Source organism: Diabrotica undecimpunctata, chromosome 8 (genome assembly GCF_040954645.1).
Source record: "Diabrotica undecimpunctata isolate CICGRU chromosome 8, icDiaUnde3, whole genome shotgun sequence".
NCBI lineage: Eukaryota > Metazoa > Arthropoda > Insecta > Coleoptera > Chrysomelidae > Diabrotica > Diabrotica undecimpunctata.
Window position 1 is genome coordinate 31,895,208 of NC_092810.1, and position 24,072 is coordinate 31,919,279.

At 32.3% G+C, this 24,072-nt stretch overlaps 1 protein-coding gene across 1 annotated transcript; it reads right to left on the reverse strand.

Annotated features, from left to right (window-relative positions):
• Positions 1–851: 851 nt before the first annotated feature.
• Positions 852–2,601, reverse strand: LOC140448755 (uncharacterized). Its single transcript, XM_072541870.1, has 2 exons — positions 1,980–2,601; positions 852–892 (listed from the first exon to the last, which is right to left on the reverse strand). The coding sequence occupies exons 1-2, from the start codon at positions 2,599–2,601 to the stop codon at positions 852–854; spliced, it is 663 nt and encodes a 220-aa protein (XP_072397971.1).
• Between the last annotated feature and the right edge of the window lie 21,471 nt (positions 2,602–24,072).

A 24,072-nucleotide genomic window follows, 5' to 3' on the forward strand; every position in this document is an offset into this window, starting at 1 on the left:
TGATTATATCGTCCATATATACGAAGCATATTTTATTTAATACGTCTTTAAGTACATTATCCATTACCCTTTGGAACGTAGCCGGTGCGTTTTTAAGACCAAATGGCATACGAAGATATTCATAATGACCATTTTCTACATTAAACGCTGTTTTCAGAATTGAATTTTCATCCATTTCGATTTGTGTAAAACCGGAGGCTAAATCCAATGTAGTGAAATATTGGCATCGTCCTAATTTATCTAAAATGTCTTGAATTGAAGGTAAAGGGTAGCGGTCGTCAATCGTTTTTTCATTCAGTTTTCTGTAGTCTACTACAATTCTCCATTTTTGTTTTCCAGAAGCATCTAGCTTCTTTGGAACAATCCAAATTGGGGAACTCCACGGACTTTGAGATGGTCGTATTATTCCATCTTCTAACATTTTACTTATTTGTCTTCTTATTTCTTCTTTATGTACGAAGGGATATCTATAAGTCTTAGAGTATACAGGAATTTCATCACTAGTTTTAATTTTATGTTTTACTTCATTTGTAAATGTTAATTTATTACTAGGATGATGAAATATGTCTCGATATTCTCTAACTAATAACCGAAGTGCTTTCTTTTCCTCTTCGTTTAAGTGTTTTGTTCTAAAATTTTCTTCAATATTATCATTTATTTCTTCTACATTAAAATCATTACTACTTGTGGAAATATTCATAACTTCCTCCATGGAAAAGTAATTATATTTGTTTGTTTCAATATTTTCCACAAAATTATTTAAAAAATTATCATCTATACTAATTAATTCAGTGTGGAAAGATTTATTGATAAATTCAATTTTGGTCTTTCCGTTGTTTATGTTTATTAAGCTAGACGGAATTTTTATTGTTTTGTTTTGGTTTTCTATTTCCTGTAAATAAAAATCACCACTAGGCAATGAGGTATAAATTTCTTTTATTATCGTAGATAACGCGGGAATTTCTATTTTTTGAATATTAAAATTTTTCCTATAGTTCAGCGGTATCATTGCGGTTTTGTTAAAAAGAATTCCACTGTTTATATCTAAATTTAAGTGTAATTTTCGTAAATCTCTTATTCCGATAATTCCATCAAAATAATTATGAAAATCAAATAGTACAAAATCTAGGCAATCTAATAATTTATATTCTTTTAAAAGGGGAATTTTAGCTTTAAATTGTGCTTCTCTTGATCCTGCACAAGTAATTATAGGAGTAGTATGACGACTAATTTTATCAGGGAAATATTTTTCTGCAACATAAGGTCTTAGAAGAGATGGGTGACATCCTGTGTCTATTAATAATTTTATTGGAGTTGGAAAATTTATTTGAATGTAAGGCAGTGAATTAGGGACTATATTATTTAGATCGATTTGTTTTGCTAATCGTTTAGGTTTTGCTGAATATGCTCGGGAAAATTTGACTGATTTTGATCTTGAGATTCGTATTCGTAATTTTTCGAATTTAGAGAATAGGAATGATAATTTTGAGAATGGGAACATGAACATGGATTATTTTCAATTTCATCTTCTGATAGATTATAAAGTTCTTCTACTTGAAAATTAGGAGGAGCCCTTTGTTGGAATTGAAATTTTTGTTTAACAGAAGGCATTCTCGATGTAGTCGACATTGGTTCTGGCTGATATGTATTTTTTGGAGCATTTTTTGGATCGAAAACATGTTTTGGTTTACCGAATATTTGTTCATTAGTAAAATATTTTTTATGAATTGGTTTTGATTGAATATTTATAGGTTGGCTAGGAAATGTTTGCCTCGAATGACTGGGTTGGTTAAAATTAGGATTATGCGAATAAGAATGCATATTTGTATATTGATGATTAAAATTTGAAAAACTAGGTCGATTTTGTTGAAAATGTTTATTTGTACTATTTTGGAAATTTTTAAAATTAGAATTATGATTAAAATTGAAATTTTGGTTCGAATTTGGCATATATTTATGATTTTGAAAATTGGGTTTACTTTTATTAAATTTATTAAAAGGATTTAAAGATTGAATTCTTTGATCATTGTAAAATTGTCTAGATATAATATCTGAAGCTTGAATAAATGTTCTAGGTTCTCTAATTTCTAATATCGTTCTTGTTTTTTCGTCTACATTTGCTAATAAAATGTCGATAGAATTGCTTTCAGTTTGATCCATTAATATTAATTTTCTATCCGCATTTAATTCTGTTTCTGAATTAATCTTAACTTCTATTCTTGATTTAAGTTGGGAAATTTTCGCAACAAAATCAAGAATGTTTTCGTTTCTACCTTTCGTTAATTGTAAAAATTCTTTAGTGAGCGTTTGTCTATCAATTCTATCGCCAAAATTATTTTTTAACGTTTCTCTGACTAGAGGCCAGGTATTTAAATCTGGTCGGCACATAATAAAATTTAAAACATTATCCTGTAACTTTGAACAAATAACATTGAAAGTAAAATCATTTAATGTATTATCTGTGGTTTGTCCGTACGTAAGATAGTATTTGTCGCATCTTTGTACGAAACTTTCCAGTTTCAGAGAATCGCCATTAAATGTAGGTAAAAAGTCTGCAAGAGCTTTAGCTGCTTGAATAGTAGGTGTTTGATTAAGTGCCATTTTGTTTAGATTTACAACTAGATCCTCAATATCAGTTTGCATTAAAAAATATTCTCTATAATATATATAAAAATTTTCTTTTTTTATTAAACTTTCAAATACAAATATATTTTAAAATAATCTACTCTGTAGAAAAAGAATTTCAAAATTAGAAATCTCTAACAAGAGTAGGTATATATATAAGAAAGAAAAATATTCTTGTTCGGCAAAAACTTAGTTAAATTCAAAATTCTATACTCAATAAAAAGAATAACCAGTAAAAGGAAAGTAAGACAGGAATATAAAATTTCTCAGTAACTTACTTTGTTATGCTGGTACGTAGATTCTCCAGACAAATGGTGGAAACCAACGGTTGATTTTTGCTTTTCTTGGGAATTTTCTAATAATTCGCCTTCAGGAAACTGCTTCAACCTTCAGGAATCCGAATGACTGCGCCAATTAAGTTTATTTTTGTAGACACTTTGTTTTTAAAAACTTTATTTTTAAAATATAATACAAACTAGTTATTTGCCGAAATATAAATACACGCTCTTAATACAATTAACTGAATTATTAATTAATGAATAATCGTTATAAACAAGTGCAGGCCTATTTATATCCTCTCATCGGATGGACTGTGGTCGGCGGATTCCAATGGAATTATTTTGTTTATATTTATATAATTACCGGTTTGACTCTAGGACCGAAATTGACGCCAATATGCCCGATTATTGAATTTTGAAAAAAATCCAAGGGTACCCCCTTTAAACATTTTTGGGCAAATTCCAATTTTAGAAAATTGTTTTTTTAATGTTAATATATACACTAGGTCTAACTTATTCCAAATACGTGTTTTTTTTCTATCCCCTACTCACAGTTTGGCAAAAAAAATGGAAAAATCGAATTAAAAATTTTCAGTTTTTTCCATTTTCCGGCCAAACGGTGCATTTTCTCATAAGGGTATGTATATCTTTTTTGAATCAGTACGTCAGGCTTAATCGAAATAAATTAAATTTGGAACGAAATACAAAGTTTTTATTTTCACGAAATTTGCAAGACATGTAGACCTCCAATTGGAATTTTTTCTCACGAACCGTAAGACGTAGAAGAAATCTGAGCACTTGAGAAGAACAAGTAGCAAATTTTATGTAGGAAAAGTGCACCGGTTTGACTCTAGGACCGAAATTGTCGCCAATATAGCCGATTAAAGGATGTTTAAATGATGAACAAATAATACAAAAAATTATAGTTTTTTCCATTTTCCGGCCAAACGGTGCATTTTCTCATAGGGGTATGTAAATCTTTTTTAAATCAGTACGTCAGGCTTAATCGAAATAAATTAAATTTGGAACGAAATACAAAGTTTTTATTTTCACGAAATTTGCAAGACATGTAGACCTCCAATTGGAATTTTTTCTCACGAACCGTAAGACGTAGAAGAAATCTGAGCACTTGAGAAGAACAAGTAGCAAATTTTATGTAGGAAAAGTGCACCGGTTTGACTCTACGACCGAAATTGTCGCCAATATAGCCGATTAAAGGATGTTTAAATGATGAACAAATAATACAAAAAATTATAGTTTTTTCCATTTTCCGGCCAAACGGTGCATTTTCTCATAGGGGTATGTATATCTTTTTTGAATCAGTACGTCAGGCTTAATCGAAATAAATTAAATTTGGAACGAAATACAAAGTTTTTATTTTCACGAAATTTGCAAGACATGTAGACCTCCAATTGGAATTTTTTCTCACGAACCGTAGGACGTAGAAAAAATCTGATCACTTGAGAAGAACAAGTAGCAAATTTTATGTAGGAAAAGTGCACCGGTTTGACTCTAGGACCGAAATTGACGCCAATATGCCCGATTATTGAATTTTGAAAAAAATCCAAGGGTACCCCCTTTAAACATTTTTGGGCAAATTCCAATTTTAGAAAATTGTTTCATTTAATGTTAATATATACACTAGGTCTAACTTATTCCAAATACGTGTTTTTTTTCTATCCCCTACTCACAGTTTGGCAAAAAAAATGGAAAAATCGAATTAAAAATTTTCAGTTTTTTCCATTTTCCGGCCAAACGATGCATTTTCTCATAAGGGTATGTATATCTTTTTTGAATCAGTACGTCAGGCTTAATCGAAATAAATTAAATTTGGAACGAAATACAAAGTTTTTATTTTCACGAAATTTGCAAGACATGTAGACCTCCAATTGGAATTTTTTCTCACGAACCGTAAGACGTAGAAAAAATCTGAGCACTTGAGAAGAACAAGTAGCAAATTTTATGTAGGAAAAGTGCACCGGTTTGACTCTAGGACCGAAATTGTTGCCAATATAGCCGATTAAAGGATGTGTAAATGATGAACAAATAATACAAAAAATTATAGTTTTTTCCATTTTCCGGCCAAACGGTGCATTTTCTCATAGGGGTATGTAAATCTTTTTTAAATCAGTACGTCAGGCTTAATCGAAATAAATTAAATTTGGAACGAAATACAAAGTTTTTATTTTCACGAAATTTGCAAGACATGTAGACCTCCAATTGGAATTTTTTCTCACGAACCGTAAGACGTAGAAGAAATCTGAGCACTTGAGAAGAACAAGTAGCAAATTTTATGTAGGAAAAGTGCACCGGTTTGACTCTAGGACCGAAATTGTCGCCAATATAGCCGATAAAAGGATGTTTAAATGATGAACAAATAATACAAAAAATTATAGTTTTTTCCATTTTCCGGCCAAACGGAGCATTTTCTCATAGGGGTATGTATATCTTTTTTGAATCAGTACGTCAGGCTTAATCGAAATAAATTAAATTTGGAACGAAATACAAAGTTTTTATTTTCACGAAATTTGCAAGACATGTAGACCTACAATTGGAATTTTTTCTCACGAACCGTAAGACGTAGAAAAAATCTGATCACTTGAGAAGAACAAGTAGCAAATTTTATGTAGGAAAAGTGCACCGGTTTGACTCTAGGACCGAAATTGACGCCAATATGCCCGATTATTGAATTTTGAAAAAAATCCAAGGGTACCCCCTTTAAACATTTTTGGGCAAATTCCAATTTTAGAAAATTGTTTCATTTAATGTTAATATATACACTAGGTCTAACTTATTCCAAATACGTGTTTTTTTTCTATCCCCTACTCACAGTTTGGCAAAAAAAATGGAAAAATCGAATTAAAAATTTTCAGTTTTTTCCATTTTCCGGCCAAACGGTGCATTTTCTCATAAGGGTATGTATATCTTTTTTGAATCAGTACGTCAGGCTTCATCGAAATAAATTAAATTTGGAACGAAATACAAAGTTTTTATTTTCACGAAATTTGCAAGACATGTAGACCTCCAATTGGAATTTTTTCTCACGAACCGTAAGACGTAGAAGAAATCTGAGCCCTTGAGAAGAACAAGTAGCAAATTTTATGTAGGAAAAGTGCACCGGTTTGACTCTAGGACCGAAATTGACGCCAATATGCCCGATTATTGAATTTTGAAAAAAATCCAAGGGTACCCCCTTTAAACATTTTTGGGCAAATTCCAATTTTAGAAAATTGTTTTTTTAATGTTAATATATACACTAGGTCTAACTTATTCCAAATACGTGTTTTTTTTCTATCCCCTACTCACAGTTTGGCAAAAAAAATGGAAAAATCGAATTAAAAATTTTCAGTTTTTTCCATTTTCCGGCCAAACGGTGCATTTTCTCATAAGGGTATGTATATCTTTTTTGAATCAGTACGTCAGGCTTAATCGAAATAAATTAAATTTGGAACGAAATACAAAGTTTTTATTTTCACGAAATTTGCAAGACATGTAGACCTCCAATTGGAATTTTTTCTCACGAACCGTAAGACGTAGAAGAAATCTGAGCACTTGAGAAGAACAAGTAGCAAATTTTATGTAGGAAAAGTGCACCGGTTTGACTCTAGGACCGAAATTGTCGCCAATATAGCCGATTAAAGGATGTTTAAATGATGAACAAATAATACAAAAAATTATAGTTTTTTCCATTTTCCGGCCAAACGGTGCATTTTCTCATAGGGGTATGTAAATCTTTTTTAAATCAGTACCTCAGGCTTAATCGAAATAAATTAAATTTGGAACGAAATACAAAGTTTTTATTTTCACGAAATTTGCAAGACATGTAGACCTCCAATTGGAATTTTTTCTCACGAACCGTAAGACGTAGAAGAAATCTGAGCACTTGAGAAGAACAAGTAGCAAATTTTATGTAGGAAAAGTGCACCGGTTTGACTCTAGGACCGAAATTGACGCCAATATGCCCGATTATTGAATTTTGAAAAAAATCCAAGGGTACCCCCTTTAAACATTTTTGGGCAAATTCCAATTTTAGAAAATTGTTTTTTTAATGTTAATATATACACTAGGTCTAACTTATTCCAAATACGTGTTTTTTTTCTATCCCATACTCACAGTTTGGCAAAAAAAATGGAAAAATCGAATTAAAAATTTTCAGTTTTTTCCATTTTCCGGCCAAACGGTGCATTTTCTCATAAGGGTATGTATATCTTTTTTGAATCAGTACGTCAGGCTTAATCGAAATAAATTAAATTTGGAACGAAATACAAAGTTTTTATTTTCACGAAATTTGCAAGACATGTAGACCTCCAATTGGAATTTTTTCTCACGAACCGTAAGACGTAGAAGAAATCTGAGCACTTAAGAAGAACAAGTAGCAAATTTTATGTAGGAAAAGTGCACCGGTTTGACTCTAGGACCGAAATTGTCGCCAATATAGCCGATTAAAGGATGTTTAAATGATGAACAAATAATACAAAAAATTATAGTTTTTTTTATTTTCCGGCCAAACGGTGCATTTTCTCATAGGGGTATGTAAATCTTTTTTAAATCAGTACGTCAGGCTTAATCGAAATAAATTAAATTTGGAACAAAATATAAAGTTTTTATTTTCACGAAATTTGCAAGACATGTAGACCTCCAATTGGAATTTTTTCTCACGAACCGTAAGACGTAGAAGAAATCTGAGCACTTGAGAAGAACAAGTAGCAAATTTTATGTAGGAAAAGTGCACCGGTTTGACTCTAGGACCGAAATTGACGCCAATATGCCCGATTATTGAATTTTGAAAAAAATCCAAGGGTACCCCCTTTAAACATTTTTGGGCAAATTCCAATATTAGAAAATTGTTTCTTTTAATGTTAATATATACACTAGGTCTAACTTATTCCAAATACGTGTTTTTTTTCTATCCCCTAATCACAGTTTGGCAAAAAAAATGGAAAAATCGAATTAAAAATTTTCAGTTTTTTCCATTTTCCGGCCAAACGGTGCATTTTCTCATAAGGGTATGTATATCTTTTTTGAATCAGTACGTCAGGCTTAATCGAAATAAATTAAATTTGGAACGAAATACAAAGTTTTTATTTTCACGAAATTTGCAAGACATGTAGACCTCCAATTGGAATTTTTTCTCACGAACCGTAAGACGTAGAAGAAATCTGAGCACTTGAGAAGAACAAGTAGCAAATTTTATGAAGGAAAAGTGCACCGGTTTGACTCTAGGACCGAAATTGACGCCAATATGCCCGATTATTGAATTTTGAAAAAAATCCAAGGGTACCCCCTTTAAACATTTTTGGGCAAATTCCAATTTTAGAAAATTGTTTCTTTTAATGTTAATATATACACTAGGTCTAACTTATTCCAAAAACGTGTTTTTTTTCTATCCCCTACTCACAGTTTGGCAAAAAAAATGGAAAAATCGAATTAAAAATTTTCAGTTTTTTCCATTTTCCGGCCAAACGGTGCATTTTCTCATAAGGGTATGTATATCTTTTTTGAATCAGTACGTCAGGCTTAATCGAAATAAATTAAATTTGGAACGAAATACAAAGTTTTTATTTTCACGAAATTTGCAAGACATGTAGACCTCCAATTGGAATTTTTTCTCACGAACCGTAAGACGTAGAAGAAATCTGAGCACTTGAGAAGAACAAGTGGCAAATTTTATGTAGGAAAAGTGCACCGGTTTGACTCTAGGACCGAAATTGTCGCCAATATAGCCGATTAAAGGATGTTTAAATGATGAACAAATAATACAAAAAATTATAGTTTTTTCCATTTTCCGGCCAAACGGTGCATTTTCTCATAGGAGTATGTATATCTTTTTTGAATCAGTACGTCAGACTTAATCGAAATAAATTAAATTTGGAACGAAATACAAAGTTTTTATTTTCACGAAATTTGCAAGACATGTAGACCTCCAATTGGAATTTTTTCTCACGAACCGTAAGACGTAGAAGAAATCTGAGCACTTGAGAAGAACAAGTAGCAAATTTTATGAAGGAAAAGTGCACCGGTTTGACTCTAGGACCGAAATTGACGCCAATATGCCCGATTATTGAATTTTGAAAAAAATCCAAGGGTACCCCCTTTAAACATTTTTGGGCAAATTCCAATTTTAGAAAATTGTTTCTTTTAATGTTAATATATACACTAGGTCTAACTTATTCCAAAAACGTGTTTTTTTTCTATCCCCTACTCACAGTTTGGCAAAAAAAATGGAAAAATCGAATTAAAAATTTTCAGTTTTTTCCATTTTCCGGCCAAACGGTGCATTTTCTCATAAGGGTATGTATATCTTTTTTGAATCAGTACGTCGTCAGGCTTAATCGAAATAAATTAAATTTGGAACGAAATACAAAGTTTTTATTTTCACGAAATTTGCAAGACATGTAGACCTCCAATTGGAATTTTTTCTCACGAACCGTAAGACGTAGAAGAAATCTGAGCACTTGAGAAGAACAAGTAGCAAATTTTATGAAGGAAAAGTGCACCGGTTTGACTCTAGGACCGAAATTGACGCCAATATGCCCGATTATTGAATTTTGAAAAAAATCCAAGGGTACCCCCTTTAAACATTTTTGGGCAAATTCCAATTTTAGAAAATTGTTTCTTTTAATGTTAATATATACACTAGGTCTAACTTATTCCAAATACGTGTTTTTTTTCTATCCCCTACTCACAGTTTGGCAAAAAAAATGGAAAAATCGAATTAAAAATTTTCAGTTTTTTCCATTTTCCGGCCAAACGGTGCATTTTCTCATAAGGGTATGTATATCTTTTTTGAATCAGTACGTCAGGCTTAATCGAAATAAATTAAATTTGGAACGAAATACAAAGTTTTTATTTTCACGAAATTTGCAAGACATGTAGACCTCCAATTGGAATTTTTTCTCACGAACCGTAAGACGTAGAAGAAATCTGAGCACTTGAGAAGAACAAGTAGCAAATTTTATGTAGGAAAAGTGCACCGGTTTGACTCTAGGACCGAAATTGACGCCAATATGCCCGATTATTGAATTTTGAAAAAAATCCAAGGGTACCCCCTTTAAACATTTTTGGGCAAATTCCAATTTTAGAAAATTGATTCTTTTAATGTTAATATATACACTAGGTCTAACTTATTCCAAAAACGTGTTTTTTTTCTATCCCCTACTCACAGTTTGGCAAAAAAAATGGAAAAATCGAATTAAAAATTTTCAGTTTTTTCCATTTTCCGGCCAAACGGTGCATTTTCTCATAAGGGTATGTATATCTTTTTTGAATCAGTACGTCAGGCTTAATCGAAATAAATTAAATTTGGAACGAAATACAAAGTTTTTATTTTCACGAAATTTGCAAGACATGTAGACCTCCAATTGGAATTTTTTCTCACGAACCGTAAGACGTAGAAGAAATCTGAGCACTTGAGAAGAACAAGTGGCAAATTTTATGTAGGAAAAGTGCACCGGTTTGACTCTAGGACCGAAATTGTCGCCAATATAGCCGATTAAAGGATGTTTAAATGATGAACAAATAATACAAAAAATTATAGTTTTTTCCATTTTCCGGCCAAACGGTGCATTTTCTCATAGGAGTATGTATATCTTTTTTAAATCAGTACGTCAGACTTAATCGAAATAAATTAAATTTGGAACGAAATACAAAGTTTTTATTTTCACGAAATTTGCAAGACATGTAGACCTCCAATTGGAATTTTTTCTCACGAACCGTAAGACGTAGAAGAAATCTGAGCACGTGAGAAGAACAAGTAGCAAATTTTATGTAGGAAAAGTGCACCGGTTTGACTCTAGGACCGAAATTGTCGCCAATATAGCCGATTAAAGGATGTTTAAATGATGAACAAATAATACAAAAAATTATAGTTTTTTCCATTTTCCGGCCAAACGGTGCATTTTCTCATAGGGGTATGTAAATCTTTTTTAAATCAGTACCTCAGGCTTAATGGAAATAAATTAAATTTGGAACGAAATACAAAGTTTTTATTTTCACGAAATTTGCAAGACATGTAGACCTCCAATTGGAATTTTTTCTCACGAACCGTAAGACGTAGAAGAAATCTGAGCACGTGAGAAGAACAAGTAGCAAATTTTATGTAGGAAAAGTGCACCGGTTTGACTCTAGGACCGAAATTGTCGCCAATATAGCCGATTAAAGGATGTTTAAATGATGAACAAATAATACAAAAAATTATAGTTTTTTCCATTTTCCGGCCAAACGGTGCATTTTCTCATAGGGGTATGTATATCTTTTTTGAATCAGTACGTCAGGCTTAATCGAAATAAATTAAATTTGGAACGAAATACAAAGTTTTTATTTTCACGAAATTTGCAAGACATGTAGACCTCCAATTGGAATTTTTTCTCACGAACCGTAAGACGTAGAAGAAATCTGAGCACTTGAGAAGAACAAGTGGCAAATTTTATGTAGGAAAAGTGCACCGGTTTGACTCTAGGACCGAAATTGTCGCCAATATAGCCGATTAAAGGATGTTTAAATGATGAACAAATAATACAAAAAATTATAGTTTTTTCCATTTTCCGGCCAAACGGTGCATTTTCTCATAGGAGTATGTATATCTTTTTTGAATCAGTACGTCAGACTTAATCGAAATAAATTAAATTTGGAACGAAATACAAAGTTTTTATTTTCACGAAATTTGCAAGACATGTAGACCTCCAATTGGAATTTTTTCTCACGAACCGTAAGACGTAGAAGAAATCTGAGCACTTGAGAAGAACAAGTGGCAAATTTTATGTAGGAAAAGTGCACCGGTTTGACTCTAGGACCGAAATTGTCGCCAATATAGCCGATTAAAGGATGTTTAAATGATGAACAAATAATACAAAAAATTATAGTTTTTTCCATTTTCCGGCCAAACGGTGCATTTTCTCATAGGAGTATGTATATCTTTTTTGAATCAGTACGTCAGACTTAATCGAAATAAATTAAATTTGGAACGAAATACAAAGTTTTTATTTTCACGAAATTTGCAAGACATGTAGACCTCCAATTGGAATTTTTTCTCACGAACCGTAAGACGTAGAAGAAATCTGAGCACTTGAGAAGAACAAGTAGCAAATTTTATGAAGGAAAAGTGCACCGGTTTGACTCTAGGACCGAAATTGACGCCAATATGCCCGATTATTGAATTTTGAAAAAAATCCAAGGGTACCCCCTTTAAACATTTTTGGGCAAATTCCAATTTTAGAAAATTGTTTCTTTTAATGTTAATATATACACTAGGTCTAACTTATTCCAAAAACGTGTTTTTTTTCTATCCCCTACTCACAGTTTGGCAAAAAAAATGGAAAAATCGAATTAAAAATTTTCAGTTTTTTCCATTTTCCGGCCAAACGGTGCATTTTCTCATAAGGGTATGTATATCTTTTTTGAATCAGTACGTCGTCAGGCTTAATCGAAATAAATTAAATTTGGAACGAAATACAAAGTTTTTATTTTCACGAAATTTGCAAGACATGTAGACCTCCAATTGGAATTTTTTCTCACGAACCGTAAGACGTAGAAGAAATCTGAGCACTTGAGAAGAACAAGTAGCAAATTTTATGAAGGAAAAGTGCACCGGTTTGACTCTAGGACCGAAATTGACGCCAATATGCCCGATTATTGAATTTTGAAAAAAATCCAAGGGTACCCCCTTTAAACATTTTTGGGCAAATTCCAATTTTAGAAAATTGTTTCTTTTAATGTTAATATATACACTAGGTCTAACTTATTCCAAAAACGTGTTTTTTTTCTATCCCCTACTCACAGTTTGGCAAAAAAAATGGAAAAATCGAATTAAAAATTTTCAGTTTTTTCCATTTTCCGGCCAAACGGTGCATTTTCTCATAAGGGTATGTATATCTTTTTTGAATCAGTACGTCAGGCTTAATCGAAATAAATTAAATTTGGAACGAAATACAAAGTTTTTATTTTCACGAAATTTGCAAGACATGTAGACCTCCAATTGGAATTTTTTCTCACGAACCGTAAGACGTAGAAGAAATCTGAGCACTTGAGAAGAACAAGTGGCAAATTTTATGTAGGAAAAGTGCACCGGTTTGACTCTAGGACCGAAATTGTCGCCAATATAGCCGATTAAAGGATGTTTAAATGATGAACAAATAATACAAAAAATTATAGTTTTTTCCATTTTCCGGCCAAACGGTGCATTTTCTCATAGGAGTATGTATATCTTTTTTGAATCAGTACGTCAGACTTAATCGAAATAAATTAAATTTGGAACGAAATACAAAGTTTTTATTTTCACGAAATTTGCAAGACATGTAGACCTCCAATTGGAATTTTTTCTCACGAACCGTAAGACGTAGAAGAAATCTGAGCACTTGAGAAGAACAAGTAGCAAATTTTATGAAGGAAAAGTGCACCGGTTTGACTCTAGGACCGAAATTGACGCCAATATGCCCGATTATTGAATTTTGAAAAAAATCCAAGGGTACCCCCTTTAAACATTTTTGGGCAAATTCCAATTTTAGAAAATTGTTTCTTTTAATGTTAATATATACACTAGGTCTAACTTATTCCAAAAACGTGTTTTTTTTCTATCCCCTACTCACAGTTTGGCAAAAAAAATGGAAAAATCGAATTAAAAATTTTCAGTTTTTTCCATTTTCCGGCCAAACGGTGCATTTTCTCATAAGGGTATGTATATCTTTTTTGAATCAGTACGTCGTCAGGCTTAATCGAAATAAATTAAATTTGGAACGAAATACAAAGTTTTTATTTTCACGAAATTTGCAAGACATGTAGACCTCCAATTGGAATTTTTTCTCACGAACCGTAAGACGTAGAAGAAATCTGAGCACTTGAGAAGAACAAGTAGCAAATTTTATGAAGGAAAAGTGCACCGGTTTGACTCTAGGACCGAAATTGACGCCAATATGCCCGATTATTGAATTTTGAAAAAAATCCAAGGGTACCCCCTTTAAACATTTTTGGGCAAATTCCAATTTTAGAAAATTGTTTCTTTTAATGTTAATATATACACTAGGTCTAACTTATTCCAAATACGTGTTTTTTTTCTATCCCCTACTCACAGTTTGGCAAAAAAAATGGAAAAATCGAATTAAAAATTTTCAGTTTTTTCCATTTTCCGGCCAAACGGTGCATTTTCTCATAAGGGTATGTATATCTTTTTTGAATCAGTACGTCAGGCTTAATCGAAATAAATTAAATTTGGAACGAAATACAAAGTTTTTATTTTCACGAAATTTGCAAGACATGTAGACCTCCAATTGGAATTTTTTCTCACGAACCGTAAGACGTAGAAGAAATCTGAGCACTTGAGAAGAACAAGTAGCAAATTTTATGTAGGAAAAGTGCACCGGTTTGACTCTAGGACCGAAATTGACGCCAATATGCCCGATTATTGAATTTTGAAAAAAATCCAAGGGTACCCCCTTTAAACATTTTTGGGCAAATTCCAATTTTAGAAAATTGATTCTTTTAATGTTAATATATACACTAGGTCTAACTTATTCCAAAAACGTGTTTTTTTTCTATCCCCTACTCACAGTTTGGCAAAAAAAATGGAAAAATCGAATTAAAAATTTTCAGTTTTTTCCATTTTCCGGCCAAACGGTGCATTTTCTCATAAGGGTATGTATATCTTTTTTGAATCAGTACGTCAGGCTTAATCGAAATAAATTAAATTTGGAACGAAATACAAAGTTTTTATTTTCACGAAATTTGCAAGACATGTAGACCTCCAATTGGAATTTTTTCTCACGAACCGTAAGACGTAGAAGAAATCTGAGCACTTGAGAAGAACAAGTGGCAAATTTTATGTAGGAAAAGTGCACCGGTTTGACTCTAGGACCGAAATTGTCGCCAATATAGCCGATTAAAGGATGTTTAAATGATGAACAAATAATACAAAAAATTATAGTTTTTTCCATTTTCCGGCCAAACGGTGCATTTTCTCATAGGAGTATGTATATCTTTTTTAAATCAGTACGTCAGACTTAATCGAAATAAATTAAATTTGGAACGAAATACAAAGTTTTTATTTTCACGAAATTTGCAAGACATGTAGACCTCCAATTGGAATTTTTTCTCACGAACCGTAAGACGTAGAAGAAATCTGAGCACGTGAGAAGAACAAGTAGCAAATTTTATGTAGGAAAAGTGCACCGGTTTGACTCTAGGACCGAAATTGTCGCCAATATAGCCGATTAAAGGATGTTTAAATGATGAACAAATAATACAAAAAATTATAGTTTTTTCCATTTTCCGGCCAAACGGTGCATTTTCTCATAGGGGTATGTAAATCTTTTTTAAATCAGTACCTCAGGCTTAATGGAAATAAATTAAATTTGGAACGAAATACAAAGTTTTTATTTTCACGAAATTTGCAAGACATGTAGACCTCCAATTGGAATTTTTTCTCACGAACCGTAAGACGTAGAAGAAATCTGAGCACGTGAGAAGAACAAGTAGCAAATTTTATGTAGGAAAAGTGCACCGGTTTGACTCTAGGACCGAAATTGTCGCCAATATAGCCGATTAAAGGATGTTTAAATGATGAACAAATAATACAAAAAATTATAGTTTTTTCCATTTTCCGGCCAAACGGTGCATTTTCTCATAGGGGTATGTATATCTTTTTTGAATCAGTACGTCAGGCTTAATCGAAATAAATTAAATTTGGAACGAAATACAAAGTTTTTATTTTCACGAAATTTGCAAGACATGTAGACCTCCAATTGGAATTTTTTCTCACGAACCGTAAGACGTAGAAGAAATCTGATCACTTGAGAAGAACAAGTAGCAAATTTTATGTAGGAAAAGTGCACCGGTTTGACTCTAGGACCGAAATTGACGCCAATAGGCCCGATTATTGAATTTTGAAAAAAATCCAAGGGTACCCCCTTTAAACATTTTTGGGCAAATTCCAATTTTAGAAAATTGTTTTTTTAATGTTAATATATACACTAGGTCTAACTTATTCCAAATACGTGTTTTTTTTCTATCCCCTACTCACAGTTTGGCAAAAAAAATGGAAAAATCGAATTAAAAATTTTCAGTTTTTTCCATTTTCCGGCCAAACGGTGCATTTTCTCATAAGGGTATGTATATCTTTTTTGAATCAGTACGTCAGGCTTAATCGAAATAAATTAAATTTGGAACGAAATACAAAGTTTTTATTTTCACGAAATTTGCAAGACATGTAGACCTCCAATTGGAATTTTTTCTCACGAACCGTAAGACGTAGAAGAAATCTGAGCACTTGAGAAGAACAAGTAGCAAATTTTATGTAGGAAAAGTGCACCGGTTTGACGCTACGACCGAAATTGTCGCCAATATAGCCGATTAAAGGATGTTTAAATGATGAACAAATAATACAAAAAATTATAGTTTTTTCCATTTTCCGGCCAAACGGTGCATTTTCTCATAGGGGTATGTATATCTTTTTTGAATCAGTACGTCAGGCTTAATCGAAATAAATTAAATTTGGAACGAAATACAAAGTTTTTATTTTCACGAAATTTGCAAGACATGTAGACCTCCAATTGGAATTTTTTCTCACGAACCGTAAGACGTAGAAAAAATCTGATCACTTGAGAAGAACAAGTAGCAAATTTTATGTAGGAAAAGTGCACCGGTTTGACTCTAGGACCGAAATTGACGCCAATATGCCCGATTATTGAATTTTGAAAAAAATCCAAGGGTACCCCCTTTAAACATTTTTGGGCAAATTCCAATTTTAGAAAATTGTTTCATTTAATGTTAATATATACACTAGGTCTAACTTATTCCAAATACGTGTTTTTTTTCTATCCCCTACTCACAGTTTGGCAAAAAAAATGGAAAAATCGAATTAAAAATTTTCAGTTTTTTCCATTTTCCGGCCAAACGATGCATTTTCTCATAAGGGTATGTATATCTTTTTTGAATCAGTACGTCAGGCTTAATCGAAATAAATTAAATTTGGAACGAAATACAAAGTTTTTATTTTCACGAAATTTGCAAGACATGTAGACCTCCAATTGGAATTTTTTCTCACGAACCGTAAGACGTAGAAAAAATCTGAGCACTTGAGAAGAACAAGTAGCAAATTTTATGTAGGAAAAGTGCACCGGTTTGACTCTAGGACCGAAATTGTTGCCAATATAGCCGATTAAAGGATGTGTAAATGATGAACAAATAATACAAAAAATTATAGTTTTTTCCATTTTCCGGCCAAACGGTGCATTTTCTCATAGGGGTATGTAAATCTTTTTTAAATCAGTACGTCAGGCTTAATCGAAATAAATTAAATTTGGAACGAAATACAAAGTTTTTATTTTCACGAAATTTGCAAGACATGTAGACCTCCAATTGGAATTTTTTCTCACGAACCGTAAGACGTAGAAGAAATCTGAGCACTTGAGAAGAACAAGTAGCAAATTTTATGTAGGAAAAGTGCACCGGTTTGACTCTAGGACCGAAATTGTCGCCAATATAGCCGATTAAAGGATGTTTAAATGATGAACAAATAATACAAAAAATTATAGTTTTTTCCATTTTCCGGCCAAACGGAGCATTTTCTCATAGGGGTATGTATATCTTTTTTGAATCAGTACGTCAGGCTTAATCGAAATAAATTAAATTTGGAACGAAATACAAAGTTTTTATTTTCACGAAATTTGCAAGACATGTAGACCTACAATTGGAATTTTTTCTCACGAACCGTAAGACGTAGAAAAAATCTGATCACTTGAGAAGAACAAGTAGCAAATTTTATGTAGGAAAAGTGCACCGGTTTGACTCTAGGACCGAAATTGACGCCAATATGCCCGATTATTGAATTTTGAAAAAAATCCAAGGGTACCCCCTTTAAACATTTTTGGGCAAATTCCAATTTTAGAAAATTGTTTCATTTAATGTTAATATATACACTAGGTCTAACTTATTCCAAATACGTGTTTTTTTTCTATCCCCTACTCACAGTTTGGCAAAAAAAATGGAAAAATCGAATTAAAAATTTTCAGTTTTTTCCATTTTCCGGCCAAACGGTGCATTTTCTCATAAGGGTATGTATATCTTTTTTGAATCAGTACGTCAGGCTTCATCGAAATAAATTAAATTTGGAACGAAATACAAAGTTTTTATTTTCACGAAATTTGCAAGACATGTAGACCTCCAATTGGAATTTTTTCTCACGAACCGTAAGACGTAGAAGAAATCTGAGCACTTGAGAAGAACAAGTAGCAAATTTTATGTAGGAAAAGTGCACCGGTTTGACTCTAGGACCGAAATTGACGCCAATATGCCCGATTATTGAATTTTGAAAAAAATCCAAGGGTACCCCCTTTAAACATTTTTGGGCAAATTCCAATTTTAGAAAATTGTTTTTTTAATGTTAATATATACACTAGGTCTAACTTATTCCAAATACGTGTTTTTTTTCTATCCCCTACTCACAGTTTGGCAAAAAAAATGGAAAAATCGAATTAAAAATTTTCAGTTTTTTCCATTTTCCGGCCAAACGGTGCATTTTCTCATAAGGGTATGTATATCTTTTTTGAATCAGTACGTCAGGCTTAATCGAAATAAATTAAATTTGGAACGAAATACAAAGTTTTTATTTTCACGAAATTTGCAAGACATGTAGACCTCCAATTGGAATTTTTTCTCACGAACCGTAAGACGTAGAAGAAATCTGAGCACTTGAGAAGAACAAGTAGCAAATTTTATGTAGGAAAAGTGCACCGGTTTGACTCTAGGACCGAAATTGTCGCCAATATAGCCGATTAAAGGATGTTTAAATGATGAACAAATAATACAAAAAATTATAGTTTTTTCCATTTTCCGGCCAAACGGTGCATTTTCTCATAGGGGTATGTAAATCTTTTTTAAATCAGTACCTCAGGCTTAATCGAAATAAATTAAATTTGGAACGAAATACAAAGTTTTTATTTTCACGAAATTTGCAAGACATGTAGACCTCCAATTGGAATTTTTTCTCACGAACCGTAAGACGTAGAAGAAATCTGAGCACTTGAGAAGAACAAGTAGCAAATTTTATGTAGGAAAAGTGCACCGGTTTGACTCTAGGACCGAAATTGACGCCAATATGCCCGATTATTGAATTTTGAAAAAAATCCAAGGGTACCCCCTTTAAACATTTTTGGGCAAATTCCAATTTTAGAAAATTGTTTTTTTAATGTTAATATATACACTAGGTCTAACTTATTCCAAATACGTGTTTTTTTTCTATCCCATACTCACAGTTTGGCAAAAAAAATGGAAAAATCGAATTAAAAATTTTCAGTTTTTTCCATTTTCCGGCCAAACGGTGCATTTTCTCATAAGGGTATGTATATCTTTTTTGAATCAGTACGTCAGGCTTAATCGAAATAAATTAAATTTGGAACGAAATACAAAGTTTTTATTTTCACGAAATTTGCAAGACATGTAGACCTCCAATTGGAATTTTTTCTCACGAACCGTAAGACGTAGAAGAAATCTGAGCACTTGAGAAGAACAAGTAGCAAATTTTATGTAGGAAAAGTGCACCGGTTTGACTCTAGGACCGAAATTGTCGCCAATATAGCCGATTAAAGGATGTTTAAATGATGAACAAATAATACAAAAAATTATAGTTTTTTTTATTTTCCGGCCAAACGGTGCATTTTCTCATAGGGGTATGTAAATCTTTTTTAAATCAGTACGTCAGGCTTAATCGAAATAAATTAAATTTGGAACAAAATATAAAGTTTTTATTTTCACGAAATTTGCAAGACATGTAGACCTCCAATTGGAATTTTTTCTCACGAACCGTAAGACGTAGAAGAAATCTGAGCACTTGAGAAGAACAAGTAGCAAATTTTATGTAGGAAAAGTGCACCGGTTTGACTCTAGGACCGAAATTGACGCCAATATGCCCGATTATTGAATTTTGAAAAAAATCCAAGGGTACCCCCTTTAAACATTTTTGGGCAAATTCCAATATTAGAAAATTGTTTCTTTTAATGTTAATATATACACTAGGTCTAACTTATTCCAAATACGTGTTTTTTTTCTATCCCCTAATCACAGTTTGGCAAAAAAAATGGAAAAATCGAATTAAAAATTTTCAGTTTTTTCCATTTTCCGGCCAAACGGTGCATTTTCTCATAAGGGTATGTATATCTTTTTTGAATCAGTACGTCAGTCTTAATCGAAATAAATTAAATTTGGAACGAAATACAAAGTTTTTATTTTCACGAAATTTGCAAGACATGTAGACCTCCAATTGGAATTTTTTCTCACGAACCGTAAGACGTAGAAGAAATCTGAGCACTTGAGAAGAACAAGTAGCAAATTTTATGAAGGAAAAGTGCACCGGTTTGACTCTAGGACCGAAATTGACGCCAATATGCCCGATTATTGAATTTTGAAAAAAATCCAAGGGTACCCCCTTTAAACATTTTTGGGCAAATTCCAATTTTAGAAAATTGTTTCTTTTAATGTTAATATATACACTAGGTCTAACTTATTCCAAAAACGTGTTTTTTTTCTATCCCCTACTCACAGTTTGGCAAAAAAAATGGAAAAATCGAATTAAAAATTTTCAGTTTTTTCCATTTTCCGGCCAAACGGTGCATTTTCTCATAAGGGTATGTATATCTTTTTTGAATCAGTACGTCAGGCTTAATCGAAATAAATTAAATTTGGAACGAAATACAAAGTTTTTATTTTCACGAAATTTGCAAGACATGTAGACCTCCAATTGGAATTTTTTCTCACGAACCGTAAGACGTAGAAGAAATCTGAGCACTTGAGAAGAACAAGTGGCAAATTTTATGTAGGAAAAGTGCACCGGTTTGACTCTAGGACCGAAATTGTCGCCAATATAGCCGATTAAAGGATGTTTAAATGATGAACAAATAATACAAAAAATTATAGTTTTTTCCATTTTCCGGCCAAACGGTGCATTTTCTCATAGGAGTATGTATATCTTTTTTGAATCAGTACGTCAGACTTAATCGAAATAAATTAAATTTGGAACGAAATACAAAGTTTTTATTTTCACGAAATTTGCAAGACATGTAGACCTCCAATTGGAATTTTTTCTCACGAACCGTAAGACGTAGAAGAAATCTGAGCACTTGAGAAGAACAAGTAGCAAATTTTATGAAGGAAAAGTGCACCGGTTTGACTCTAGGACCGAAATTGACGCCAATATGCCCGATTATTGAATTTTGAAAAAAATCCAAGGGTACCCCCTTTAAACATTTTTGGGCAAATTCCAATTTTAGAAAATTGTTTCTTTTAATGTTAATATATACACTAGGTCTAACTTATTCCAAAAACGTGTTTTTTTTCTATCCCCTATCCACAGTTTGGCAAAAAAAATGGAAAAATCGAATTAAAAATTTTCAGTTTTTTCCATTTTCCGGCCAAACGGTGCATTTTCTCATAAGGGTATGTATATCTTTTTTGAATCAGTACGTCAGGCTTAATCGAAATAAATTAAATTTGGAACGAAATACAAAGTTTTTATTTTCACGAAATTTGCAAGACATGTAGACCTACAATTGGAATTTTTTCTCACGAACCGTAAGACGTAGAAAAAATCTGATCACTTGAGAAGAACAAGTAGCAAATTTTATGTAGGAAAAGTGCACCGGTTTGACTCTAGGACCGAAATTGACGCCAATATGCCCGATTATTGAATTTTGAAAAAAATCCAAGGGTACCCCCTTTAAACATTTTTGGGCAAATTCCAATTTTAGAAAATTGTTTCATTTAATGTTAATATATACACTAGGTCTAACTTATTCCAAATACGTGTTTTTTTTCTATCCCCTACTCACAGTTTGGCAAAAAAAATGGAAAAATCGAATTAAAAATTTTCAGTTTTTTCCATTTTCCGGCCAAACGGTGCATTTTCTCATAAGGGTATGTATATCTTTTTTGAATCAGTACGTCAGGCTTCATCGAAATAAATTAAATTTGGAACGAAATACAAAGTTTTTATTTTCACGAAATTTGCAAGACATGTAGACCTCCAATTGGAATTTTTTCTCACGAACCGTAAGACGTAGAAGAAATCTGAGCACTTGAGAAGAACAAGTAGCAAATTTTATGTAGGAAAAGTGCACCGGTTTGACTCTAGGACCGAAATTGACGCCAATATGCCCGATTATTGAATTTTGAAAAAAATCCAAGGGTACCCCCTTTAAACATTTTTGGGCAAATTCCAATTTTAGAAAATTGTTTTTTTAATGTTAATATATACACTAGGTCTAACTTATTCCAAATACGTGTTTTTTTTCTATCCCCTACTCACAGTTTGGCAAAAAAAATGGAAAAATCGAATTAAAAATTTTCAGTTTTTTCCATTTTCCGGCCAAACGGTGCATTTTCTCATAAGGGTATGTATATCTTTTTTGAATCAGTACGTCAGGCTTAATCGAAATAAATTAAATTTGGAACGAAATACAAAGTTTTTATTTTCACGAAATTTGCAAGACATGTAGACCTCCAATTGGAATTTTTTCTCACGAACCGTAAGACGTAGAAGAAATCTGAGCACTTGAGAAGAACAAGTAGCAAATTTTATGTAGGAAAAGTGCACCGGTTTGACTCTAGGACCGAAATTGTCGCCAATATAGCCGATTAAAGGATGTTTAAATGATGAACAAATAATACAAAAAATTATAGTTTTTTCCATTTTCCGGCCAAACGGTGCATTTTCTCATAGGGGTATGTAAATCTTTTTTAAATCAGTACCTCAGGCTTAATCGAAATAAATTAAATTTGGAACGAAATACAAAGTTTTTATTTTCACGAAATTTGCAAGACATGTAGACCTCCAATTGGAATTTTTTCTCACGAACCGTAAGACGTAGAAGAAATCTGAGCACTTGAGAAGAACAAGTAGCAAATTTTATGTAGGAAAAGTGCACCGGTTTGACTCTAGGACCGAAATTGACGCCAATATGCCCGATTATTGAATTTTGAAAAAAATCCAAGGGTACCCCCTTTAAACATTTTTGGGCAAATTCCAATTTTAGAAAATTGTTTTTTTAATGTTAATATATACACTAGGTCTAACTTATTCCAAATACGTGTTTTTTTTCTATCCCATACTCACAGTTTGGCAAAAAAAATGGAAAAATCGAATTAAAAATTTTCAGTTTTTTCCATTTTCCGGCCAAACGGTGCATTTTCTCATAAGGGTATGTATATCTTTTTTGAATCAGTACGTCAGGCTTAATCGAAATAAATTAAATTTGGAACGAAATACAAAGTTTTTATTTTCACGAAATTTGCAAGACATGTAGACCTCCAATTGGAATTTTTTCTCACGAACCGTAAGACGTAGAAGAAATCTGAGCACTTGAGAAGAACAAGTAGCAAATTTTATGTAGGAAAAGTGCACCGGTTTGACTCTAGGACCGAAATTGTCGCCAATATAGCCGATTAAAGGATGTTTAAATGATGAACAAATAATACAAAAAATTATAGTTTTTTTTATTTTCCGGCCAAACGGTGCATTTTCTCATAGGGGTATGTAAATCTTTTTTAAATCAGTACGTCAGGCTTAATCGAAATAAATTAAATTTGGAACAAAATATAAAGTTTTTATTTTCACGAAATTTGCAAGACATGTAGACCTCCAATTGGAATTTTTTCTCACGAACCGTAAGACGTAGAAGAAATCTGAGCACTTGAGAAGAACAAGTAGCAAATTTTATGTAGGAAAAGTGCACCGGTTTGACTCTAGGACCGAAATTGACGCCAATATGCCCGATTATTGAATTTTGAAAAAAATCCAAGGGTACCCCCTTTAAACATTTTTGGGCAAATTCCAATATTAGAAAATTGTTTCTTTTAATGTTAATATATACACTAGGTCTAACTTATTCCAAATACGTGTTTTTTTTCTATCCCCTAATCACAGTTTGGCAAAAAAAATGGAAAAATCGAATTAAAAATTTTCAGTTTTTTCCATTTTCCGGCCAAACGGTGCATTTTCTCATAAGGGTATGTATATCTTTTTTGAATCAGTACGTCAGTCTTAATCGAAATAAATTAAATTTGGAACGAAATACAAAGTTTTTATTTTCACGAAATTTGCAAGACATGTAGACCTCCAATTGGAATTTTTTCTCACGAACCGTAAGACGTAGAAGAAATCTGAGCACTTGAGAAGAACAAGTAGCAAATT